The sequence below is a fragment of the Elgaria multicarinata genome, chromosome 1 (assembly GCF_023053635.1).
Source record: "Elgaria multicarinata webbii isolate HBS135686 ecotype San Diego chromosome 1, rElgMul1.1.pri, whole genome shotgun sequence".
Lineage (NCBI taxonomy): Eukaryota > Metazoa > Chordata > Lepidosauria > Squamata > Anguidae > Elgaria > Elgaria multicarinata.
In genome coordinates this window covers 55,622,207-55,644,723 of record NC_086171.1, presented here as the reverse complement: position 1 = coordinate 55,644,723, position 22,517 = coordinate 55,622,207, and the positions used below count along the sequence as shown (strand labels likewise).

General features: G+C 39.7%; 1 protein-coding gene across 2 annotated transcripts in view; it reads left to right on the top strand.

The window, feature by feature from the left end:
* Positions 1-22,517, top strand: part of PLCL2 (phospholipase C like 2) — an 84,766-nt gene that overhangs the window by 47,246 nt on the left and 15,003 nt on the right. For both annotated transcript variants that reach the window (XM_063128501.1, XM_063128493.1), the window contains exons 3-4: positions 6,312-8,798; positions 11,478-11,681. In XM_063128501.1, coding sequence (XP_062984571.1) covers positions 6,312-8,798; positions 11,478-11,681 — 2,691 coding nt within the window. The remainder of the gene's footprint in view (positions 1-6,311; positions 8,799-11,477; positions 11,682-22,517) is intronic.

Here is a 22,517-nt window from a genome sequence, read left to right as displayed (position 1 = left end):
TTCCTTTGCACTTCAAGTTAGGTCTGTACATTCACATTCTCTCCTTGCCATGCATTTGTGTCTGATGCTAAGCCTAGCAGTCTGATGTTAAGGAGCAATTATATCTCTAACCAGTAATTTGTGCTGCTACTGAAGAATCATCTTGCATAAACTGGGGTAGAGTCATAGCGTCTTGCTAGACCCTGCTGGATAAGCCGGCAGGGAGGCGGGGCGATGGCGTGCTAACTTTAGCACGTGCCGCCCCGCCTCCTAGATGGCCGACACGCAGGGACTGTGGAAGCCCTGTAGCGTCGGCCATTTTTTTTTATGTTAAAGGGGCCACGTGCGCCCCAAAGACTCCGGACAAGGTAGGTGGGTTTTCTTTTAATTAAGCCCCCCCATCCACTCCTGATCCCCTCCCATGCCTCCTGCCCACTCTTTCCCCTCCCTCCCTCCCTCCCCGTCCCCTGTGTCGCCCTCCGCCTTTCCTCCCCGTCCCCTGTGTCGCCCTCCGCCCTCCCTCGTCGCCCCCTGTGTCGCCCTCTGCCCTTCCTCGCCATCCCCTGTGTCGCCCCCACCCTCCCCCTCTCCTGCCGGTCCGGCCTTCCCCCCATCTCCTCCCCCGGGATCCCCCCAGCCTGATGGCCACAGCGATGAGCGCTGTGCTCAGTCCATGGCTTTTCCCGGCTACTTGCGAGTAAGCGAGTAGCTGCAAAAAGCCACGGACCTTGCTAGATGTTCCGCAGCCCCGGCCTCAGGCCGGGGCTGTGGAAAAGGCGCACCATAAGCGACTTCGCTTATGGCGCGTTAAAGGAGGCTTCAGTGCGCCTTGACCCCGGATTCCCCTGTGCGTCGTCTGGATGCACAGCAGGGAAACCGGGCCTCACTGCGCGCTAAGGCCTCGTCTAGCAAGGCCCACAGTTTAACAATGGAGTAGCTGTACACATAAGCAAGATGAAATTTGGTTCAGAAACTAAACTTAAGGTTAATTGAACTTTGACTGAAAGTGATTGAAACTCATGGTGGTAATTTGCCCAGCAAAAGCACCATTGATGGATTGTCTTGAATACATTGTACAACATGGCCTTCTCCATTGTGTGTCTTCCAGATATTTTGGACCAACTCCCAGCAGCCCTAGCCAACATGGTCAGGAGTGTTGGGAGTTATAGTCCAAAACTTCTGGAAGGCACCAAGTTGATGAAAGCTGGACGTAACAAATATATATGCCCCCATATGACAGAGAAAATGCCAGCAAAGCCCTCACCAGACTAACTTCATGAACAAAAAAACCCTAGATATGCAGCACCAAATCAGCTGGAGGAGGCAGAAATGAATGCTGTAAAAATGGGCCAATATCCAAAGAATAATGAAACTAGCTCCATGATGCCACGAGAAACTTAGGCCTAATCTACACCAAGCAGGATATTGCACTATGAAAGCGGCATGAAAGTGCTATATTAAAGGCAGGAGCCACACCAAGGAGGATTTTGCACTATGAAAGTGGTATAAAAGCGATATATGGTATGTGTCAATGGGCCCCAACATTTGTCAGTACACTTCAATACTGCTATAAAGCAGTAGTGTGACTCCTGCCTTTTATATACCGCTTTCATACTGCTTTCATTGTGCAATATCCTGCTTGGTGTAGATTAGGCCTTAGTTTTATTTTTCTTGAATAGCAGCACCCCCATGCAACATGACACAGTGCTGTTGAAATGGAGGTGGGGAGGGATGATCCAAAGTAATTTGTGCTGTGGCATGGAATTGAGCAGTTCAAATAAAAAAAAGTCAAAACTTCCACTGGACTAGTGATACGAGTCATTTCCATAAGCCTGAACCTGCATCCCAGGCATTGACCGTAGCATGCCCGTTAATGTTATGGTATCTCTGAGCTTTGGGGCAGTAATAAGCCCTTCATTTAGCAGATAGCTCTGCAGTATTTGTGTGTGGGTTTTCCCTATCTGTAGCTTCTTTGGTTCTTGGGATAAATGAAATGTAAGCAATTGTTTCAGTTAAACCTACTCTGGGATATTCCACTGTTATTTAGTAAGTACAGATGTGTTTGCTGCCTTAGGAAGTGGTACCAGGTCCAGTACAAAAAACAATAAAAATAGGCCTACATTATTTGCTTTTAGTGGGGAAGTGAATTTATGGGCCACAAGCTGAGAGTGACACTTCGCTTACACTGTTACAGATTTATTAGTATAAATAGGAAGGGTACAAACCTAAAACAAATACAGAAAATGTCATTCTAAATTATTACCTAATATATCTCACTGTAGTTTATTCTCTTCCCAATCTGGGAAGGGAAATGTGAGGAAAATGTCTCAGGCATCTTGTTTGATTGATATCATTTTAAGATTCATTTCAGATTATGCAATAGAGCTGTGAGGAGCAACTTGTTCTACATTATGAGCACTATAAATATGTAAAATTACAGCTAACATTCTGTTATTTTTTATTCATGATTGCTACGATTTTTAATCAATTTTGCTTGGATGTCTTATATACTTTTCTGGACATGCCATTTTTGGTGAAAAACATAAGGACCAGTCTTATATCTTAAGATAGGGCGTACCACTGACAACCATGTGAGTGCAACATTGCAAACTCTGACATTATCTTGGCAATTTCAGGGCTATAACACTGACCAAGGAACGGTAGCATATAGGATTATTTTGATGTGAGCTTCCTATCTCTGTTGATTATAGCCCACTGGACTCCTTCCTGTGATCCCTGTATTATATTGTTGCTAATATGAGAACTTTCATTGCCTAGCTATGCCTATTTTGTGTGATGCACTGACATGGCAGTAATTTATCTATCTGATTTATACCCTGCCTTTCTACAAAAAAAAAAATGGCACTCAAGGCAGCTACAAAATCAATTTAAAATAGATTAAAACACATTAAAATGCAATAAAAACATAGCAATTACGGTATAAAAATGGCACCCAATCTTCAGGCCTCCCCTCCCCTTTACAGGCCTTCTCGAATAAAGTGGTATTTGCCTGCCATCAGAAGGATAGAGGAGAGGCAGCTAACCTAGTCTCACTTGAGAGGGACTTCCACAGTCTAGGAGCAGCCACTGAAAAGGCTGTCTCTCGTGTCACCACCAAAAATGCCTCTGATAGTGGCAATCTAAAAAAATAGGGTCTCTCCGTAAGGACTGGGCAAGTTTGTATGGCAGAAGGTGGTCTTTCAGATAGCTTTGTTCCAAACTATATAGGGCTTTATAAACCATAACTAGCACTTTAAATTCTCCCCAGAAACAGAGTGGTAGCCAGTGAAGCTGCTGTAACAAAGGAGTCATGTACTTTCTGTAACCAGCCCCTGTCAACATTCTAGCCACAGCATTTTGGACCAGTTGAAATTTCTGAACAGTTTTCAAAGGCAGCCCCATGTAGAAGTAGTCCAAATCGGATGTAACTAAGGCATGTGTGACCATGGGCAGAACAGATGTCTCTAGGAATGGGCACAGTTGTACTAGCCTCAACTATGCAAATGCACTCCTGGCCACCACTGAGACCTGGGCATCCACAGTCCAAGAGTACACCCAAATTGCAACGCTGAGTGTTCAGGAGGAGTGTGACTCCATCCAGCACAGGTTGAATTCCTATTCCCTCATCTTTATATCAACTAATCAGGAGCAACTCTGTCTTGTTTGGATTAAGATTCATTTGCCCTCATCCAGTCCATTACTGATATCAGGTACCGATTTAGAACCAGAACAACTTCCTTGGATTTAGATGGAAAGGAGAATTAGAGTTGGGTGTCATCAGCATAGTGGTGGCACTGAACCCCATGATGATGAAAATATACAGTTTCATGTATATGTTAAATAGCATGGTGGATAAGATAGAAACCTGAGGGACATCGCAGGGGAACGGCATGGCATTGAACAGTACTCTCCCAGCACCAACTTCTGAGAAGATCTGGAAGTACTCTCCCAGCACCAACTTCTGAGAAGATCTGGAAGTACTCTCCCAGCACCAACTTCTGAGAAGATCTGGAACTACCGTATAACAGTGCCTCCCAATCCCATCTCAGACATACGCCCAGAAGGGTACCATGGTTAATGGTATGAAAGCTGCTGAAAGGTCCAGCAGAACTAACAGGCACACTCCACCTGTCCAGTTCCTGACATAGGCAAGGCAACCAAAGCAGTCTCTGTCCCATAACCAGGCCTGAAGCCAGAATAAAATAGATCTAGACAATCCATTTCATCTAGAAATTCTGGAACTGAGAAGCCACCACATGCCCCAGCACCTTGCACAAGAATGGAATATTGGAGATCGGCTGGAAATTTTCTGAAGTGTTGTAAACACATACTGTAGGCTCTCACTATGAACTCTGTGGATGCCAGTGAGTGAAAAAATGAAACCACTATTCTGCTTTAGTGAAAAGGTTGCTTATTCATGTACGTGAGATTGTGGAGGAGTCTCTTGTTTGTCTGGTTCCTCGTTGCCCCCTTGACCCCAATGGATAGGAGTAAGTGACTAACTTTGGGAAATTATCTAAGGAGCTAAACAAAGAGAATGCTGCTGAATGCACTTTCTTACAATGTTGTCATGGATAGAATCCCTCAAAGGGAATTAGCAAGTAACCTGTATTTCTCTATATAACCTATAGTAAATGCTATATGTCACAAGTACTATCCAGTAGGTTCCCGTAATATTCATGCCACTACTTTCCAACACAGTACACAACATCACAATTGACACACTAGCTGGAAGAAAAGCAGCATTTTCTCAGTGACAAAATATTGTAGTTTTGAGTGCTAGGAAAATGTGGTATCTACATAACAGAATACCACTTTAAAGGAAAGATACCCATTCCCAACAAATGATTGAAATGTATGTGGCTGTTGCTTTGAAAAATAACAACCCATAAATAATCTGTGAAGGCCCTTAAAGAAAACATATTCATATATTATCCAAGCATTTATATCCCTAGCTTTAAAGTTTAAAAACAAAACAACTTTACATATATTAATAATTTGGTGTATTTATTTTTAAACATTTTTATTTGACAAGGTACTTTATCCTCCAGAGAGAGAGAGAGAGAGATGTGTTTGAGCTATAGTTTTATTTGTAAAGCTGTGATGATGCATTGACTATGGGAAGACTTCCACCTGGCTTGGTTTCTTTCTGAGGCATTAATCATTTAGTCTGATAGAGTTCTGCTAGTGATGTGTTCTAGGAGTGAAGCAGTGTTATTCTTTAGCATCAAGGCAGTAAAAAGTACTGCCGTACTTTAGAAACTATTTTATAGAGGTATGGGTTTTGCAGATAACAGCCTACATCATCAGATGCTTTAGATATTTTTAAACATTTCCTCAGATTTCTGGAAGAAGTACAGTTGGGTCCTTCTGTTTGTAATGATAATGTAAATTCATTTGAGGTGCACAATGAGGCTGTTCTTTTGAGAGTGATAACTCTTTGTACCTTTTGGTTGGCTATTTCTTTTGCCTCTTAAACATGATGACATGCTTAGGATTGTTGCCTTACTGAAGTTTTAGTAGGACAACATTATCCTGTGGCCAGAATGGATTCAGATAACCACCAAAATCGGAGCCACCAGCCTCCACTGCTCAGTACATTGGGGATAGTCCCCAACCCACACACTAACCATACCCCCATCTTGTCAGTAGTTGTAAGAAAATATGAGGCGTTTTTTCCTGTTTTGCATTTGATACTAAGATTTTAGATTGATTTATGATATAGTGTTGTATTGTTTGTATCATTGTATGTACGCTGCCATGAAAACATTGAATGTGTGGTTTATAAATTTCTAAAATAAATAAAAATAAATAACAATTGTGCTGACAATTAGGGCCTAGAACAGGAAAAGTTTCATAGCCCTAGAATAAATTAAAATATAGCTATGCCAACATACTCACTGCATATTTGTAGAGAGTGTACAGTAATCAGTGATAGGGTACTGGAGAGGCACAGATTCAAAAAGTCTGCTTGGTGTGTTAGCCTCGAGCATGTCTCTTGGTCATAGAATGTTAAAAGGGAACAATATGTACTATCTCATAGGCTGTTGCAACTATAACAGAAATATTTACCATAAAACATTATGAACGCCTAAGGCTACAATTCCATGTAAATGTACTTGGCAATAAGTCCCAGTGAGCTCACGTGGTGGACATACTTCCAAGCAAATGTGCATAGGATGGGGATGTACATCTTCAATGTAACTTTTAATTTTTTGTGCATGAACATTAGTATGTGGATAGATTAATTAGTCCTCCATGGATCTTTAAACATGCAGTTTTTGTGTCTTGGGGTGAAATATTTTATCAACTTTCCCCTTCTCTATTTCTAGGATGGTTCAAAGCAAAAAAGAGAACGGAAAAAGACGGTGTCGTTTAGCAGCATGCCTACTGAGAAGAAGATTAGTAGTGCAAGTGACTGTATTAACGCCATGGTTGAAGGCTCGGAACTCAGAAAGGTTCGATCCAACTCTAGAATATACCATCGGTACTTCCTTTTAGATGCAGATATGCAGTCTCTACGTTGGGAACCTTCAAAGAAGGATTCTGAAAAAGCAAAGATTGATGTTAAATCCATCAAAGAAGTGAGAACGGGGAAAAATACTGACATTTTTCGTAGCAATGGAATTTCTGACCAAATATCAGAAGATTGTGCATTTTCTATTATTTATGGAGATAATTATGAGTCTCTAGATCTTGTTGCAAATTCTGCAGATGTTGCAAATATTTGGGTTACTGGGCTAAGATACCTGATATCTTATGGAAAACATACACTAGATATGCTAGAAAGTAGCCAAGATAAAATGCGGACTTCATGGGTTTCACAAATGTTTAATGAAACTGATATAGATAATTTGGGGCGTATATCTTTATGCAGAGCTGTACAATTTATTAAAAAATTAAATCCTGGTTTAAAAACAAGTAAAATTGAACTAAAGTTCAAAGAGCTACACAGATCAAAAGACAAACCTGGTACAGAAATCACAAAGGAAGAGTTTATTGAAGTTTTTCATGAGCTTTGCACTCGCCCTGAGATCTATTTCTTGTTAGTTCAGTTTTCTAGCAATAAAGAATTCCTTGACACCAAGGACCTTATGATGTTTTTAGAAGCAGAACAGGGTATGGCACATGTCACTGAAGAGATAAGCCTTGATATTATTCACAAATATGAGCCATCTAAAGAGGGTCAGGAAAAGGGGTGGCTTTCTATAGATGGTTTTACAAATTATCTTACATCCCCAGAATGTCATATATTTGACCCAGAGCATAAAAAGGTCTGCCAAGATATGAACCAACCTTTATCTCATTATTTCATAAACTCATCTCATAATACATACTTGATAGAGGACCAATTCCGAGGCCCATCTGATATCACAGGATATATTCGTGCCCTGAAAATGGGGTGTCGAAGTGTTGAGTTGGATGTGTGGGATGGTCCTGACAATGAGCCTGTAATTTACACAGGGCACACAATGACCTCGCAGATAGTCTTCCGCAGTGTAATTGACATTATTAACAAATATGCATTCTTTGCTTCGGAGTACCCACTTCTTTTGTGCTTAGAAAATCATTGTTCTCTCAAGCAACAGAAGGTGATGGTCCAGCATATGAAGAAAATATTGGGGGACAAGCTGCACACGCAGTCTCCTAACGCAGAGGAATCTTATCTGCCTTCGCCTGAATCTCTTAAAGGGAAAATTCTAATTAAAGCCAAGAAGCTATCTCCTAATTGCTCTGGGCTAGAGGGAGATGTTACAGATGAAGATGAAGGAGCAGAAATGTCACAGAGAGTGGGAAAGGAGGGGGTGGAACAACAGAACATTGTCACAGTGAAACGTTTTCAGCTCTGTAAGGAACTTTCAGAACTGGTAAGCATATGTAAGTCAGTTCAGTTCAAAGATTTTCAGGTTTCATTTCAGCTTCAGAAATACTGGGAAGTTTGCTCCTTTAATGAAGTGCTTGCTAATAAATACGCCAACGAAAACCCTGGGGACTTTGTGAATTACAACAAACGGTTTCTTGCTCGGGTATTCCCTAGCCCTATGAGGATTGATTCCAGTAATATGAACCCACAGGATTTTTGGAAGTGCGGCTGTCAGATAGTGGCAATGAACTTTCAGACACCTGGATTGATGATGGACCTCAACATTGGTTGGTTTCGACAAAATGGCAACTGTGGCTACGTACTGCGGCCTGCCATCATGCGGGAAGAAGTGTCTTTCTTTAGTGCAAATACAAAGGACTCTGTGCCTGGAGTTTCACCTCAGCTTCTTCATGTTAAGATTATTAGTGGACAGAACTTTCCAAAACCCAAAGGGTCAGGTGCCAAAGGTGATGTCGTAGATCCTTATGTCTATGTAGAAATCCATGGGATCCCAGCAGACTGTGCAGAGCAAAGGACAAAAACAGTGCATCAAAATGGGGACAATCCAATTTTTGACGAGAGTTTTGAATTTCAGATTAATCTACCTGAACTTGCCATGGTGCGCTTTGTAGTACTAGATGATGATTATATCGGGGATGAATTTATTGGGCAGTACACAATTCCCTTTGAGTGTTTACAGACAGGCTATCAGCATGTTCCACTTCAGTCTTTAACAGGGGAAGCACTAGCACATGCTTTCATGTTTGTCCATGTTGCTATTACAAATCGAAGGGGTGGTGGGAAGCCTCATAAACGTGGTCTCTCGGTCAGAAAAAGCAAGAAATCCAGAGAATATGCCTCTATGAGGACTTTATGGATTAAAATCATTGATGAAGTATTCAAGAATGCTCTCCAGCCCATACGGGATGCCACGGATTTGAGGGAAAACATGCAGGTACCACCTTTATTTAAGTTAATATAAGAATTGCATTTTACATAAAAATCTACTGATGTAATAAATGTATATTTATGTACCAGATAGTGTGACATAGCTAAACATAGTTTGCATGTAACAACAACCCTAAGTATGGGATGTTGTTGAATCATGGCTCCATTGTAGATTGTCGTTATGTGTAAACCCTGCACTATGGCTTGACTATGGGTTGTTACTCATGAACAACCCAGAAAAAGCGCCCATGGTTTGTTGTTAGGTTGAAAACTCTGGGCTGTTCATGGTTAACAACCCATAGTTAAACCATATTTCAGGGTTCACAGAAAATGACAACCCACCATTCAACAACAACCCATACTCTTGGTTGTCATTATGTATGAATCCGTTTAGACATTCAGTGACATTGTAAGCAATAAATAGAAAGGGTTATAATTAACAGTACATGCAGATGATGGCCGTGAGGAAAATCTGGCAAGGATGGCATACTAAGTAAAAACTGCTTTTGTTTTATCACATTATTCTTCTAAAGATTGACTGGTTGTAGATATATTATGGAAAATGACAATTCATAAAACTGGTTTATATAGGCTTGTACAACAGTTGATGGCTTGCAGCTGAATGTATGAACTGAGTGCATTACAAAACATTGTGCTTCTGGGATATGACCTGTGATTGCTCTTTCATATATGCAAGTCACCAGTTGATGCTGCAGCCATCAACAGATGAACAAACATGGGCTAAATGAGACTTGCCAGAATGGGGAAAACATTACGCATTACAAGTGTCTTATTTCTGAAAATATTCAGAGGCTTTGCAAATGGAATGCTGTCTTTGTAACAGCGATTCCCCCACCCCCAAACACACACTAATAGGAAATCATTCAAAGAGACATCTTAATTCCCAGTGTTCTTAAAAAGCAGCAGTATTTTGTTTTTTAAAAAGGCTTGCATTCAAGTTGGAATAAGTTACGTGCACTTCAGTCCCAATAAGAACACAACTTAATGGGAAATAAATGCAGTTAATTTGTGAACCGCCCAGAGAGCTCCGGCTATTGGGCAGTATAGAAATGTAATAAATAAATAAATAAATAAATAAATAAATAAGTAAGTTAACTTAAACTGGATCCCTAATTGCAATGTATCATAGGATTAAATCTATTTGTAAACTAGCATGTTTAGATTTTATCTGGTATATTTTCTCTTTAGGTGTAAAGAGATAAATGCATGGTACAAAAATTTGAGACATTCTAGGACAGCTTATAGAAAAGTGGTTAAAAATATAAGATAAAAAAAACCTTCAACATTGGACATATTCTGTTGAGGATGTATAGCCATGATAATATGACAGGACTTCAGTGTTTAAACTGTACATTTGGAATATGTAACTGTAAGGACAGATTTTTAATTGTAGATCAGCGTTCGGTAAATAATTAAATGTCAGTTTTCCAGAATACATATTGTCACAGGATGCCAGACAGTTCACTGAGCCAGATTCTCAAAATAATGGCACAGGCAATTGAAAGAATTAAGAGCATGAGCACAGTATAAACTAATGTCAATCAAGAAAATAGACCTATTTTCCCCATCTCAGCTGTCTGTCATTTCAAATCTACTTTTTTTTTCTTAAAGGCATATTTTAGTGGCATTTGTCCTTTTTTTAAAAAAAACAACAACTTGCAATGAATACTAGTACTATTAGAAAATATTTTAAGTTTTTAATGAAATGATGAAGCATAGTTAATTCTAATACAGTATGACAAACTAAATGCTAAACTAGAGGTTCATAATTTAGCACCTTACATTGCTGCTATGTCAGATGCAGCTTAATAACAATGTGGACTTTATTTTGCTTTTTTTAGCTGGTAATAGTGGAATCCCTTTTCCTGGATCATTGAAGCTAACTTTCTTTAACTATTCTGACAGTTAGAATACCTAGAAGAATTTGAATAGTATTGTGGAGGATGGGTGATCATTAGAACTGTTGGACAGTTCCACATTTTATAGATCCAAGTGGATTTTTTGCTTTCTGGAAGCCTGTTATAGTATTTTTTAAATAATAATAATAATAATAATAATAATAATAATAATAATAATAATAATAATAATCCAGTTATTCTAGAATAACAATGGTTATACTCAAGTGTGAAGGGGTGAATCAGAGGCTGAAGTAGACTGAAAGAGATTCAAAAACCCTGAGCAAGATCAAAAGCTCACATCTTTTTCATGGTAGAATAAGTGATAATGGACACATGTGAATGACCCATGATCACTTAAACCTTCTGAGATAGAAAGGTTTCATGACAACTTTGAAGACTGAAAGGTTTTAAAGTAGAGAGCATGACCTGTAAGTCACAACACTATGAGTAACTTTGTCAGTTCACATGGGAGAGGAAACTATTCTTGTCAATTGCAGCTAAAAAAAATTGAAATAATTTCCTGTAGCAGCATTTTAAAGTCTATTTGCATATTTAATATTCTTGATAAATACTCCAAATGTCTAAGGCACCTTGCTTGCTTTGGAAAGCTGCCAGTTTTCTAGGATATCGCTATGTATAACTAATTGCTTACCTGCTGTAACTACTATATTATACCATGAGTTTCAAGTCTATTAGACTGAATAATTAGAGATCCAAATTATGCATCAATGAAATATAACTTTATATATGTATTTTCTTTTTAACAGAATGCAGTAGTTTTATTCAAAGAGTTGTGTGGCCTCTCTCCTGTAGCAAATCTCATGCAATGCATTCTGGCAGTGTCTCCACGCTTGGTGAGATCTGATAATACACCCTTGGTGGTAGTGAATCTCAATGATCAATATCCTGCTATGGAATTGCAAGGGATTGTTCCAGAGGTCTTGAAAAAAATTGTTACGGCATATGAAACGGTGAGTAGTCCTTCATGTCTCTCTCAGCTTGAAAAGTATCTTTTTAGCGATATGTCCATTCAAAATGTCAAATCAAATCTGCAGCATCTTTCTGTCCCGTCCTTACCCACACCCGCACTCCCACCAATGTCTACTTGAGATCATTCTCATGAAGAAAGAGGATGTCAGAAGGTTTTCAGATGAACTCAAAAAGAACTTTTCCAAACTCCATAGCATCATAACATGTTTATTAGGCCAACTCAAAGATTATAAAATACTGTGCAAGATTTGAATTGGCCTAAAAACGGTGTTACAGTGCTATAAAGTTGAGTAATTTATGTTTTGTTTTGGCCAATATAGCTATTTTTGGGGTTTTCAGCTGAATTGAAACTGTAGAGATTAACATAATAGCTGTGACTTAAGTCAGTATTTTTTTAACCAGTATTTGATATATATTTCTATATTTCCTGCCTACATGTTTGCTATTCCTTTTTTGTTGTTAGCAATTCTGCAGTGCAAGTTTGCACTTTACTAAGCTTTGGCTCTTTTTTTTAGTTCAAGAGGAAAATAGAAAATTACATAGTTTTTCGAGCTTGGCTTTATGAACAGGATCTGAAATGTAAATGACTTTACAATTTGTTTGAAACTTGTGGTGAATCATAAAATTCCATTCCATTTTGTGTAATTATTTTTGCAAGCTTAAATATCTTTTATATGTTCTGGAAAAATGTGTTTAAGTTTGATATATTATGAAACACATAACAATTTAAATATCTTGCATGCAGTTGAAATAATAATTACATTACCTTGCAATATCGGGCTTATAAAAATTAATTTTAATTAAACTATTCAACCTTCATTATATGGAGGGGATGACGACAACAAATTGCTATCTAACGAACTAGAACTTTGCTGGGCCCAGATAATGATTAGATTGTGTTTAAAATATGCAAACAAATACTAGCTTTTTGTTTGAGCTCCGTTCAGTAACTATTTTATGGGGATTGGAATCTAAAACAGTGCTTGAAACTGTCTGTGATTCAGTAGATACACATTTCCTCAGCATTTAGGGGCAAAGTGAAACACAGATTTGCAAAAGGCTGCAGAAGTTCAGATTCAGTCAGAAGGCATTCAGATTGGCAAGGCAACTCATAGCTTTGTACTATTTCCTATGTAGCCAGGAAGCATCATAGTAGTTCATAAAGTATGTCAAGAAAAGGTGCTTTGGTACTATATACAAGTAGTCAAGCAAAACTTCTGTTGGCAAGAAATACAGTTTCTGCATGCACACACACACACACACACACACACACGTAAATTATACCAAGGTGGTGTTCTAGAAAAATATACTCAAGTTATTTTTGTTTTGGATAGCCAATCGAAAGCCTGTGTTTTAATGGGCTTTTGCTATGCAATAGAGTGAAAACATGGGCATTTACTTATGGAATGTTTTTTAAACAAACCTTGGTTACCATGGTAAGTGCACAGGCTATCTCTGGTTTAAATTTTTGTTTCATTTGGTAAGTACCTCATGGCTAGCAGGGATGTTTCCAAAAGTATAACTGTTCCAGGGTCAGTCAGTCTCAGAGCTATAGACTAATTTAATATTTATCATTTCTTTATCAGAAAAACCTCTTTGCAATATAAATGAAAGTAAACATTTGCAGTGGTAACTGGAATGATCAACACACTCCCTCTTTAGTTTAGTAAAAAAATGCATAGTGAGCAATTAGAAAGCTCAATATATCTGCTCATAAGCTAGGAAACAATGTAGACTTTCTCTAGTTTTAAAAACAACAACAAACGAAGACCAAAAACTAGCCCATAATAGAGTTCTATTTTTTTAAAAAAAAGAGGAAATACTACAGGGGATTGAGGCAAGAGAATGTTCTCCAATTATACATATTGGAGAAATGTATAATTACTAAAGAACTAGTGTCTAGTGAGCAAACTTTCAGTTAATTAAAAGGTCCCTGGATAGTTGTTAGATTATACATTTAGCCATAAAACTATCAACCGTGATAGAATTTATTCTACAAATTTAGTACATGTTATTGTACACGAATTGTAGGGTAGTTTATTCTTTGCTCTTCGGATATGGACTAGTGGAGAATTTGCAAATGATTTCAAATTTGGATGAATTAAGAGCTGGCAGATGCTGGATACACATGTCATACAATGAAACATTGCTACTACATTAGTAGGCTTTTGATAAAGTCCCTCACAAAAGACTCCTGAACAAACTTAGCAGTCATGGAATATGAGAAGAAGTCATCTTATGGATCAGTAACTGGTTAAAGAACAGAAAGCAGAGAGTAGGAATAAGTGGTCAATTCTCCCAATGGAGGGAAGTAAATAGTGGGATCCCACAAGGATCGGTATTGGGACTAATTCTTTTCAACTTGTTCATAAACGATCTGGAATTAGGAGTGAGCAGTGAAGTGGCCAAGTTTGCCGATGACACCAAATTATTTAAGGTTGTTAAAACAGAGTGATTGTGAAGAGCTCCAAAGGGATCTCTGGAGAGTGGGCATCCAAATGGCAGATGCGGTTCAATGTAAGCAAGTGTAAGGTGACGCACATTGGGGCAAAAAACCCAACTTCAAATATAACCTAATGGGATCTGAGCTGGTGGTGACCAAACAATCTTGGGATTGTTGTGGGCATCTCAATGAAAATGTCAACTTAGTGTTTAGCTGCTGTAGTGAAGGCAAACTCCATGTTAGGCATTATAAGAAAAAGGATTGAGAATAAAACTGCTTATCTGTTAGACAGTGATATAGCTACAACAAGAAAGCAAAGCAAGTTATAAAGTCCTATTCATACAGCTCTTTGGATATTTCACAACATTTTTTCATAGGTTTTCAAGGAAATATATGATCATGCATTAGGTCTTGGTGAGAAAGAGATCTAACTACTGATTATTAGGGCTGTGCAGGGACAGCCTGATCCGCCTCGGAGGCCAATCCGGAGCCTCCAAAGCAGCCCCGATCCGCTACAACTTTATTAGATTGTAAGCCTATGCGGCAGGGTCTTGCTATTTACTGTGTTATCTGTACAGCACCATGTACATCGATGGTGCTATATAAATAAATAATAATAATAATAATAATAAGAGCTGCCTTGGGGGTTCCCAACCTGCCTCAGTGCTGAAGCTGAGGTGAAATTCGGGCCCTCCAAGGCAACTCGGAGTTTTCTGGGTGCAGGCTGCACAGCTGGCACCCAGAAAACTGTCCCCACTTACCTGGTGCCTCCGCCACAGATGGTGGAGACACCAGGTAAGCCCCCCATCCCCCTTACCTGCTCCACCACCGCCGCGGTCTTTGTGTCTGGCGGCTTCCACTGCTGCCAACACATAAGGCTGGAAGTAGGTCGCATGGCCTACTTCCTGTTTTATGCATCGGCAGCAGTGGAAGCCGCCGGATGCAAAGATGACGGCGGTGACAGAGCAAGTAAGCCCCCGTCCCCTTCCCCCTTACCTGTTCTGCCGTCCGCTGCCGCTGCCGTCTTTGCGTCCAGCGGCTTCCACTGTTGCTGATGCATAAGATGGCCTACTTCCTGTCTTATGCATTGGCGGCAGTGGAAGCATTGGCGTGCAGACAGGGGGTTCAGCTGAACCTCCTAATCCACCGCCGTCGCCATGTTTGCCCTGCCTACGCCATAGCAGAGGCTGCAAAGGCCATTTCAGGAAGCCCAGAAATGAGGGTCTCTAGGCACTTCCAGGGCTTGTCTGCACTTCTTCTGGGTTGTCGCTATGGCGATGACCCAGGAAGAGCCTGAATCACTGAGCAGCAGTGCCTAGACAGGCCTCTCCAGGCTCTCCCTGGGCTCCTAGAGGCTTCTCCTTGGGCAGCAAAATGGCACCGGCCCTGCAAAGGCCTGGATCAGCACATGAGATGGGCTGGTTGGAAGGGCTTGTTTCTGGAGACCCTGCCCCAACTTGAATGTTAATTCCTGAATCAGGAAAATCAGAGGAAAAAATCCTCTCCTTCTCCCTTTGCCTTGGAACAGGTAATATTTGTGTTTCCGCCCTTCTTTCCTTCTCTCCACAAATGCCAATAACTTGACCAGGAGAAGCAAGGATAAACCATCTGCCTTTATTTTACATTTTTTTACTATCCTGTAGCAAACATGTAATATTAATGATTTTTTAAAATTAATAATCCTCTGAAACCTGTTCATGATTTAGCTTCTCTCAATTTGTTAATGAATTCCAATATACTTTCCATTTTTATAACTTGATATTTTGTGTTGCATCATTTAGAAGAAATAAAGAATGATTAATGAAAGGCAGGGATGTGAACATTTTATTTTAATGTTTCAGTTCAATAGGAGTCCTTTTTAAATTTAACTAAGAGGAACGAAGAGTTAACAAACGTTGTAAGGAATCCTTTTGCTTTGTTTCATCTATCCATTGATGTTGGTTCATTAAAAAAATCTGTTGCATTTACAGTTTCATTTCATTTCATTTTTGTTTAAAATGCATGTAAGTTAATAGTCAGTGTGGTGTAGTGGCTGAAGTGTTGGACTGGGAGTCAGGAGATCCAGGTTCTAGTCCCCACTCAGCCATGGAAACTCACTGGGTGACTTTGGGCCAGTCACAAACTCTCAGCCCAACCTACCTTGTTGTTGTGAGGATAAAGTGGAGAGGAGTATTATGCATGCCACCTTGGGTTTCTCAGAAGAAAGAAGGTGGTATATAAATGTAATAAATAATAATAAAAATAGTCTTTCTAGGCTGTCAGAAGGTAGAACTCATGAATGAAACATTTTATATTATGACATAATCCATGATACAGTCTTTGCCCAACCTGGTTGGATTTGTTGGATTCCAACTCCCATGATGGGAGTTGTAGTCCAACAGATTTTGAAGGCCACAGTTAGTGGAAGGTTGCAATAGTACATTTGTTGCTGTCATGTGCTTGATTGATTTTCAATTTCAGTGTTTTTATGTTTCATTGTAAACTGCCCTAGGAACTTTCCTGTAGGGTGCGTGAACCTTTCCAGAGGAGTAACTGTCTTAATCTGTTGTAGCTTCCAAATTTCTACTGTGAAACATTCCCTACCCTCCACGCACCAGGAGTTAATTCTAGCAGTTCACAATAAATGGTAATACTTGCTGTTGAATTCTAAGGAGGTTATAGGTTATCTCTTAGGAACAGAGAATGCTGTGGTCAGGTGTAAATTAATTTTCTAGGATGCTACAGTAATTTTTTCTTGTAACAGAAACTTTCTAATTGGAGCTCTTTAGGAAAAAAAATACTGAAAACTGGACAGATATTTTCTTTTCATGATCCCATCTCTCTTCTTGCTTTAATTCCTTTCTGGTTTTTTTGGAGGGACACTGGCAAGTTTGCAATGTTTAGGAGAAAATCACATTTTATTCCTGTAGTCATGCCGGTGTGATAAGTTAAAGGCACAATCTCCTGCATATTTAGACGAGAAAAAGTCCCACAACTCCCAGAATCCCCTAGCATAGCTGGCTAGAGAATACTGGGAGTTTTAGGACTTTTTTCTGTTTAAACATTCATAGGATTTACCTTGAGTGAGTTTAGAATGGGAAACTCTGCACATATATGGAAACATGAAAAAAATGAACAGGGTTGCCATTATTATTATATTATTATTGCTGTAGCATCAGAAATGTAGCAGCTGTGCAATGTGGAAGTGAAATGATGCATTTTAAGATATAAAAGGGACTGTAAGACCATTACATCCAGCATCCAAAATTGCTTAACAGTACCATTGTAAGCTGGTGCCTGTCAGGGCAGAGAGGTGCCCACCAGTCAAACACTGCATTTTGCCATTGTAGGCAGTGAGGCTGCTTGCAAGGGGTGAGCAGGTACCCTGGCTGCTGACATGTTCAATAGAGTGCCAGAGGCCTTCCTCACCTGTTGCTTCTTCCAAGCTAGCTCAGGTTTTGCTGCCCAAAAGGGATTTGAGCACTGATGTTTGGACTAGAGGGCAAGGTAATATGTGAGTGCATAGTGTAGCTTGGCTTGGCTTGTTTGAGTGTGTCTGGGTCTCCTCGGTTCTAACAGCATCTTTCTGGAGTGCACCTGCTAGTTGCATGATCCATGAGTGCATAGTCCTCCTTGACAGAAGGGGTTTGCACTTGCTAAAGTAATGCGAACAGATGTGAAGAAGCAGAGGCACACCTTGTTCTTTTGTGTTCAAAAGCCATAAAGTGTCCTGTGGCACCTTGAAGACTTGCAAACTATGTTCATCTTGTGTGTGACTGACAAGTGCTCCACAATTGTAGAAACCTCCCCCTCTTAACAACTTCCCCCCTTCTCTATCAATGATCCGGTTTTGTGTTTCTAATTATGTTTATGTTAACACTTTGGGATTGCAGGCCCTATTGCTGCCTGTTTATCATTTCAGCCAAAAAGTAGTATTCAGAGTCTCCGTTTTAAAATGTGTATTTTTAAAGTACAGATTACTTGTTAATTAAAAAAATACAGTTTACTTCAGTTTTCGTTTATTTTGTTTGTTTGATGAATGAAAAAAAGTCCTTTATTACTGTATATTCAATCAATGTTTACCTTAAATGTTCACCTTAAAAAATGTTTACCTTAAAAAAAATATCCCTGGTCGAACCACCTAATGAAATGTGCTGCGCACGCCTATGAGTGGAAGCTGCTGGTTGCAAGGGCGGTGGCCGCAGCAGACAGCGGAGGCAAGTAAGGAGACTGGTGGGGAGCTAGGGGGTGGGGCCGCCTCTGAAGCGCTGAGGCAGCCCGAAGCTTCGGAGCCAATTGGCTTTGGCTTCAGGCCGCCTTGGACTTCGCCCGAACCGGTTCAGATGCAGTGCCGGGGTGGGTGGGGTCTGAATCACCCTGATCTGGTTCGGATTTGGGGTTTAGATCCGAGGCGGTGCACATCCCTAATAATTATGCCTCATTAGAACTGATCAGTAGCTAGAATGAGGATTGCAATTGCTCTATACCAGGAACTGAACACAATATGAGCTGGTTTTGAGTGGGATACGTTCTCAATTCCAGTTTTGTTACAGTCATCTGGTTTTCCAGATATGATTGTGTAGTCTTAGTTGTTTTTTTAAAAAAGTACACTAAACCAGGGACCTCAGTTTTATTTACAGAAAGCTATGAGGGGCAATACGTTTGGTTCATTCTGAAGTTCTACAATTACAGAGAATTTGCATTCAACTCATAAGAAGTGCCCTGCTGGATCAGACCAAGGGTTCATCTAGTCCAGCACTCTGTTCACACAGTGGCCAACCAGCCATTGGCCAGGGACCACAAAGCAGCAGTTTGCCACCCTTAAATTTGAATGGCCTCACACAGTGCAAAACATTCCAAGTACTTGAAACCAGTTCTGAGGTTTTAGCTTACAAATATGATTTCTTTGTTTGCAGTGAGATGGTTTATGTCAGCCATGTCCAATGTGGTGCCCCACAGATGGAGGATGCTGGGAGTTGTAGTCCAACACACCTGAAGGGCATCAGGTTGGGGAAGGGTCCTATACATGATTTTCAAACGAATTGGAAACATCAAGCAGATTCAATCTCTTAAACCTGCTCAAGCACTGGTATATGGGTGACAAGTACTTTATTGTAAACATATAAGTAACACCCAGAAGCTTTGTTGTCTTACATTGGACAGCACTTAAACCAGTAGAAAGATCAATTACACTTCATTATAAATCGACTTTCACTGTCTGGGCCTAACCACAGCTGGTCTGTAATGAGGTTACTATTGATTGCTGTCTTGTTTGCAAGTTCTTTTCTTCATGGGCTGCCACCGAGGATGACATAAAAAGCTTTTCTTAACTGAAGGCCTGTACTTTACCGACCCTGGAAGTTATTGGTGAAATCATAATTTATATGAACGAAGTTGATCTTCAGAAGAAATATTGATAGGCAGTCGCTGTCAAGTTTACTTAATTCATTTTACCCATTTTTACTAACATAATTATAAAGACTATAAATCACAATACACTTACTACAGAGTGGTAAGTATAAGATCAGTGGGTCTTATACAATGGGTCTCAAGCAAGTGGATTGATGCTTACTTATATCCATAGTATTTTCATGTGGTGAATAACAAGCTCTTGCAAGACTAATGTTTGGAACCTGCCAAAGCTTGAAATGAATAAACTAAGAACAGAGTATTTGTTTGCCCACACTCATCTCATCTTGACCTATGTATGCATGAGTATTACGTATGATACACAAATCCAGCTAAGCAGCTTCTACTCCCCATGGAAGTCCTTATATTTTGTGAACTGCCCAAAGAACTTTGGGTATAGAGGGCATTTTAGATCTTTTATGGATTGTTACTTAAATACCTTATTTAGTTGTAGGGTGACCATACAAGGAGGACAGGGCTCTTGTATCTTTAACAGTTGTATTGAAAAGGGAATTTCAGCAGGTGTTATTTGTATATATGGAGAACCTGGTGAAATTTCCTCTTCATCACAACAGTTAAAGCTGCAGGTGCAGCTTTAAATCTGGTCACTCTAGTATAGCTCCTGCAGCTTTAACAGTTGTGATGAAGAGGGAATTTCATCAGGTTCTCCATGTATACAAATGACACCTGCTGAAATTCCTTTTTCTATGCAACTGTTAAAGATACAGGAGCCCTGTCCTCCTTTTCATATGGTCACCCTATTTAGTAGTTCAGCATCATTTCCCCATACTTGATGTTTGCACAGACCATCAGATCCTAAGGCCTGGCTTACACAGGTCCTTAAAATGTTTCACATTTGTGCACATACGAGGTACCTCTATAACATTGTTCCTAAGACCGCAGAACTGGTGCCTTCTAGGGGATTACAAAGAAGCAACAAAGCTGGTGGAAGGCTCACACATTCCTAGGTCCAGCTAGTCTTCCTGCTCCAATTAATTTGCTTAACCTGTTCATGCCTTCCTGACCCTACCCATCTATTCTGATTTGGACCGCCTGATTTCTAGGTCCTGTTGTAGTTCTCATACTTGGAAATCCCAGTTCACATTTTTCAGAAAGGATGCATCTGTGTTTCCAGAGAATGTCAGATATATATGTTGTTGTTGTTGTTGTTGTTGTTTTGGAATGCCACTTACATATTTTCTCTAACATTTGAAGCAGAGCTGCATGAATGCAACGCACAATTGGGCTTAGACTGCTGGGCATTTATATAAGTGTAAACCTTCAAACAACACATAAAAAGAGGTGGTCAATACATGATGGAAATGCAGGACCCCACCTTTCCTGTAACATGTCTGTTCCTGTTACTGGGTTCGTTATAATTTGGGTTCTTATCACAGTTCCAGAAAAGTAAATCCATGGACAATGCTTTTGTCATTAGAATTAAAGGGCATGGTTATAGGGTGATAAAAATAGGCCTGATAATGAATGGGTTATTGCAAGAATCACCAAGAAAAGGCTTAACTGCATCTGGTATCATTACTGGGTGTTAATGTAGCTCCCTCATACCTGCCAAAACACTTAACCTGACCTACTTTGCTAATGACATATTGGGTGAAAAAATACATTGGACTTCTCCCCATCCACACACACTCATACAGTAAAATAAAACCAAACTTCAATGCAGGTGATTATGCAATTCTGTATCCAAATACTTAGGAGTAAGATCACTGAATTGCGTGAGCAAAAGCACCAGAGATGCTTCATGCTGCTTACCACAAGCACACTTCCTTGAGTGAAATGCTTTGTGAGAAAGGCCTATATATAGCTGAGTGGTAGAGTAAATACCTTGCATGCAGAAAGACCCCTGTCTGAAACCCTAGAGAGCCACTGTCAGTCAGTATACATTGTATACAGTATACAGTATATCTGTTTGGTTCAGATATTAATGCCATGTCTATTCTGCAGGTTACCGTTTTCTGATTTGTGTGGCATTAAGTTTAATTGTTGCAAGGGCTGTATGAATCTGGCTGAGTGGTCTATAAGATACCTAGGTATTGGCACTGCATTTGTCATGCATGTCACAGAATCCTAAAGGTCTGGGTCTTCTAGAATTTTGCAGCATTTCAACCCATTTTTTACAGCATACTGAATAAAAGCGGGAATGTTTGCCGACATTCAATATGGAACAATTTACAGCACCATGTCTGAGGACCTCACTGTAGTTACCCTATGCCACTTGTTTACAGCAGCGGTCCACTTTGAGGTTCAGATTCTAGCCACAAAATGGCCTGCTACCAGGTCCAGCTACCACTCTACTGTCTTCCTTTGTCTCTGCTGCACTGTCCAAAACAGCAATGAAGTATTGAGAAATATACAGTAGAGGAACTGAATATCCTCTCAGTCATGTGCCTGTCTCAATCCCCCTACCTCCAGTATAGCCCCCCAAAAAGGGGATATGCAGACAAGAGGATAAAATGTACTTTATGCCTTCCTCTTCTATTCCCTTTCTTTGGTAGCCTGAAGGAAGCCCTGAAACAGAAAGAATTCCAGTTTTGGTTCAATTAATTTTCAAACCCATTTTCAGTTAAGATTCTTCTACATTATGATTTGCTGATCCAATAATAATAATAATAATAATAATAATAATAATAATAATAATAATAATAATAATAGTAATTTCTTACCCGTCCATCCATTTTGAGCGAGGTGGGGAACAACAGTAAATATAAAATACATAAAACTGAGTTAAGAACATAATATACATTGTTAAAACTCATTGTATGAATGAGTTTGTTCATCAGAGTTATAATACTTTTCAATATCTATATTTCAGAAACTGCTTTAAAACAAAACAGGTTATTTTAAATGTGGGGAAGATTTTTTCTCACCATCTTGATTTGAGTGACATGTTACAACAGGTTACAGTATGTTGCATGTTTGTGTTCCAGAGTATTTCTTAATTGGAAATAACATGTTATCAAGACTA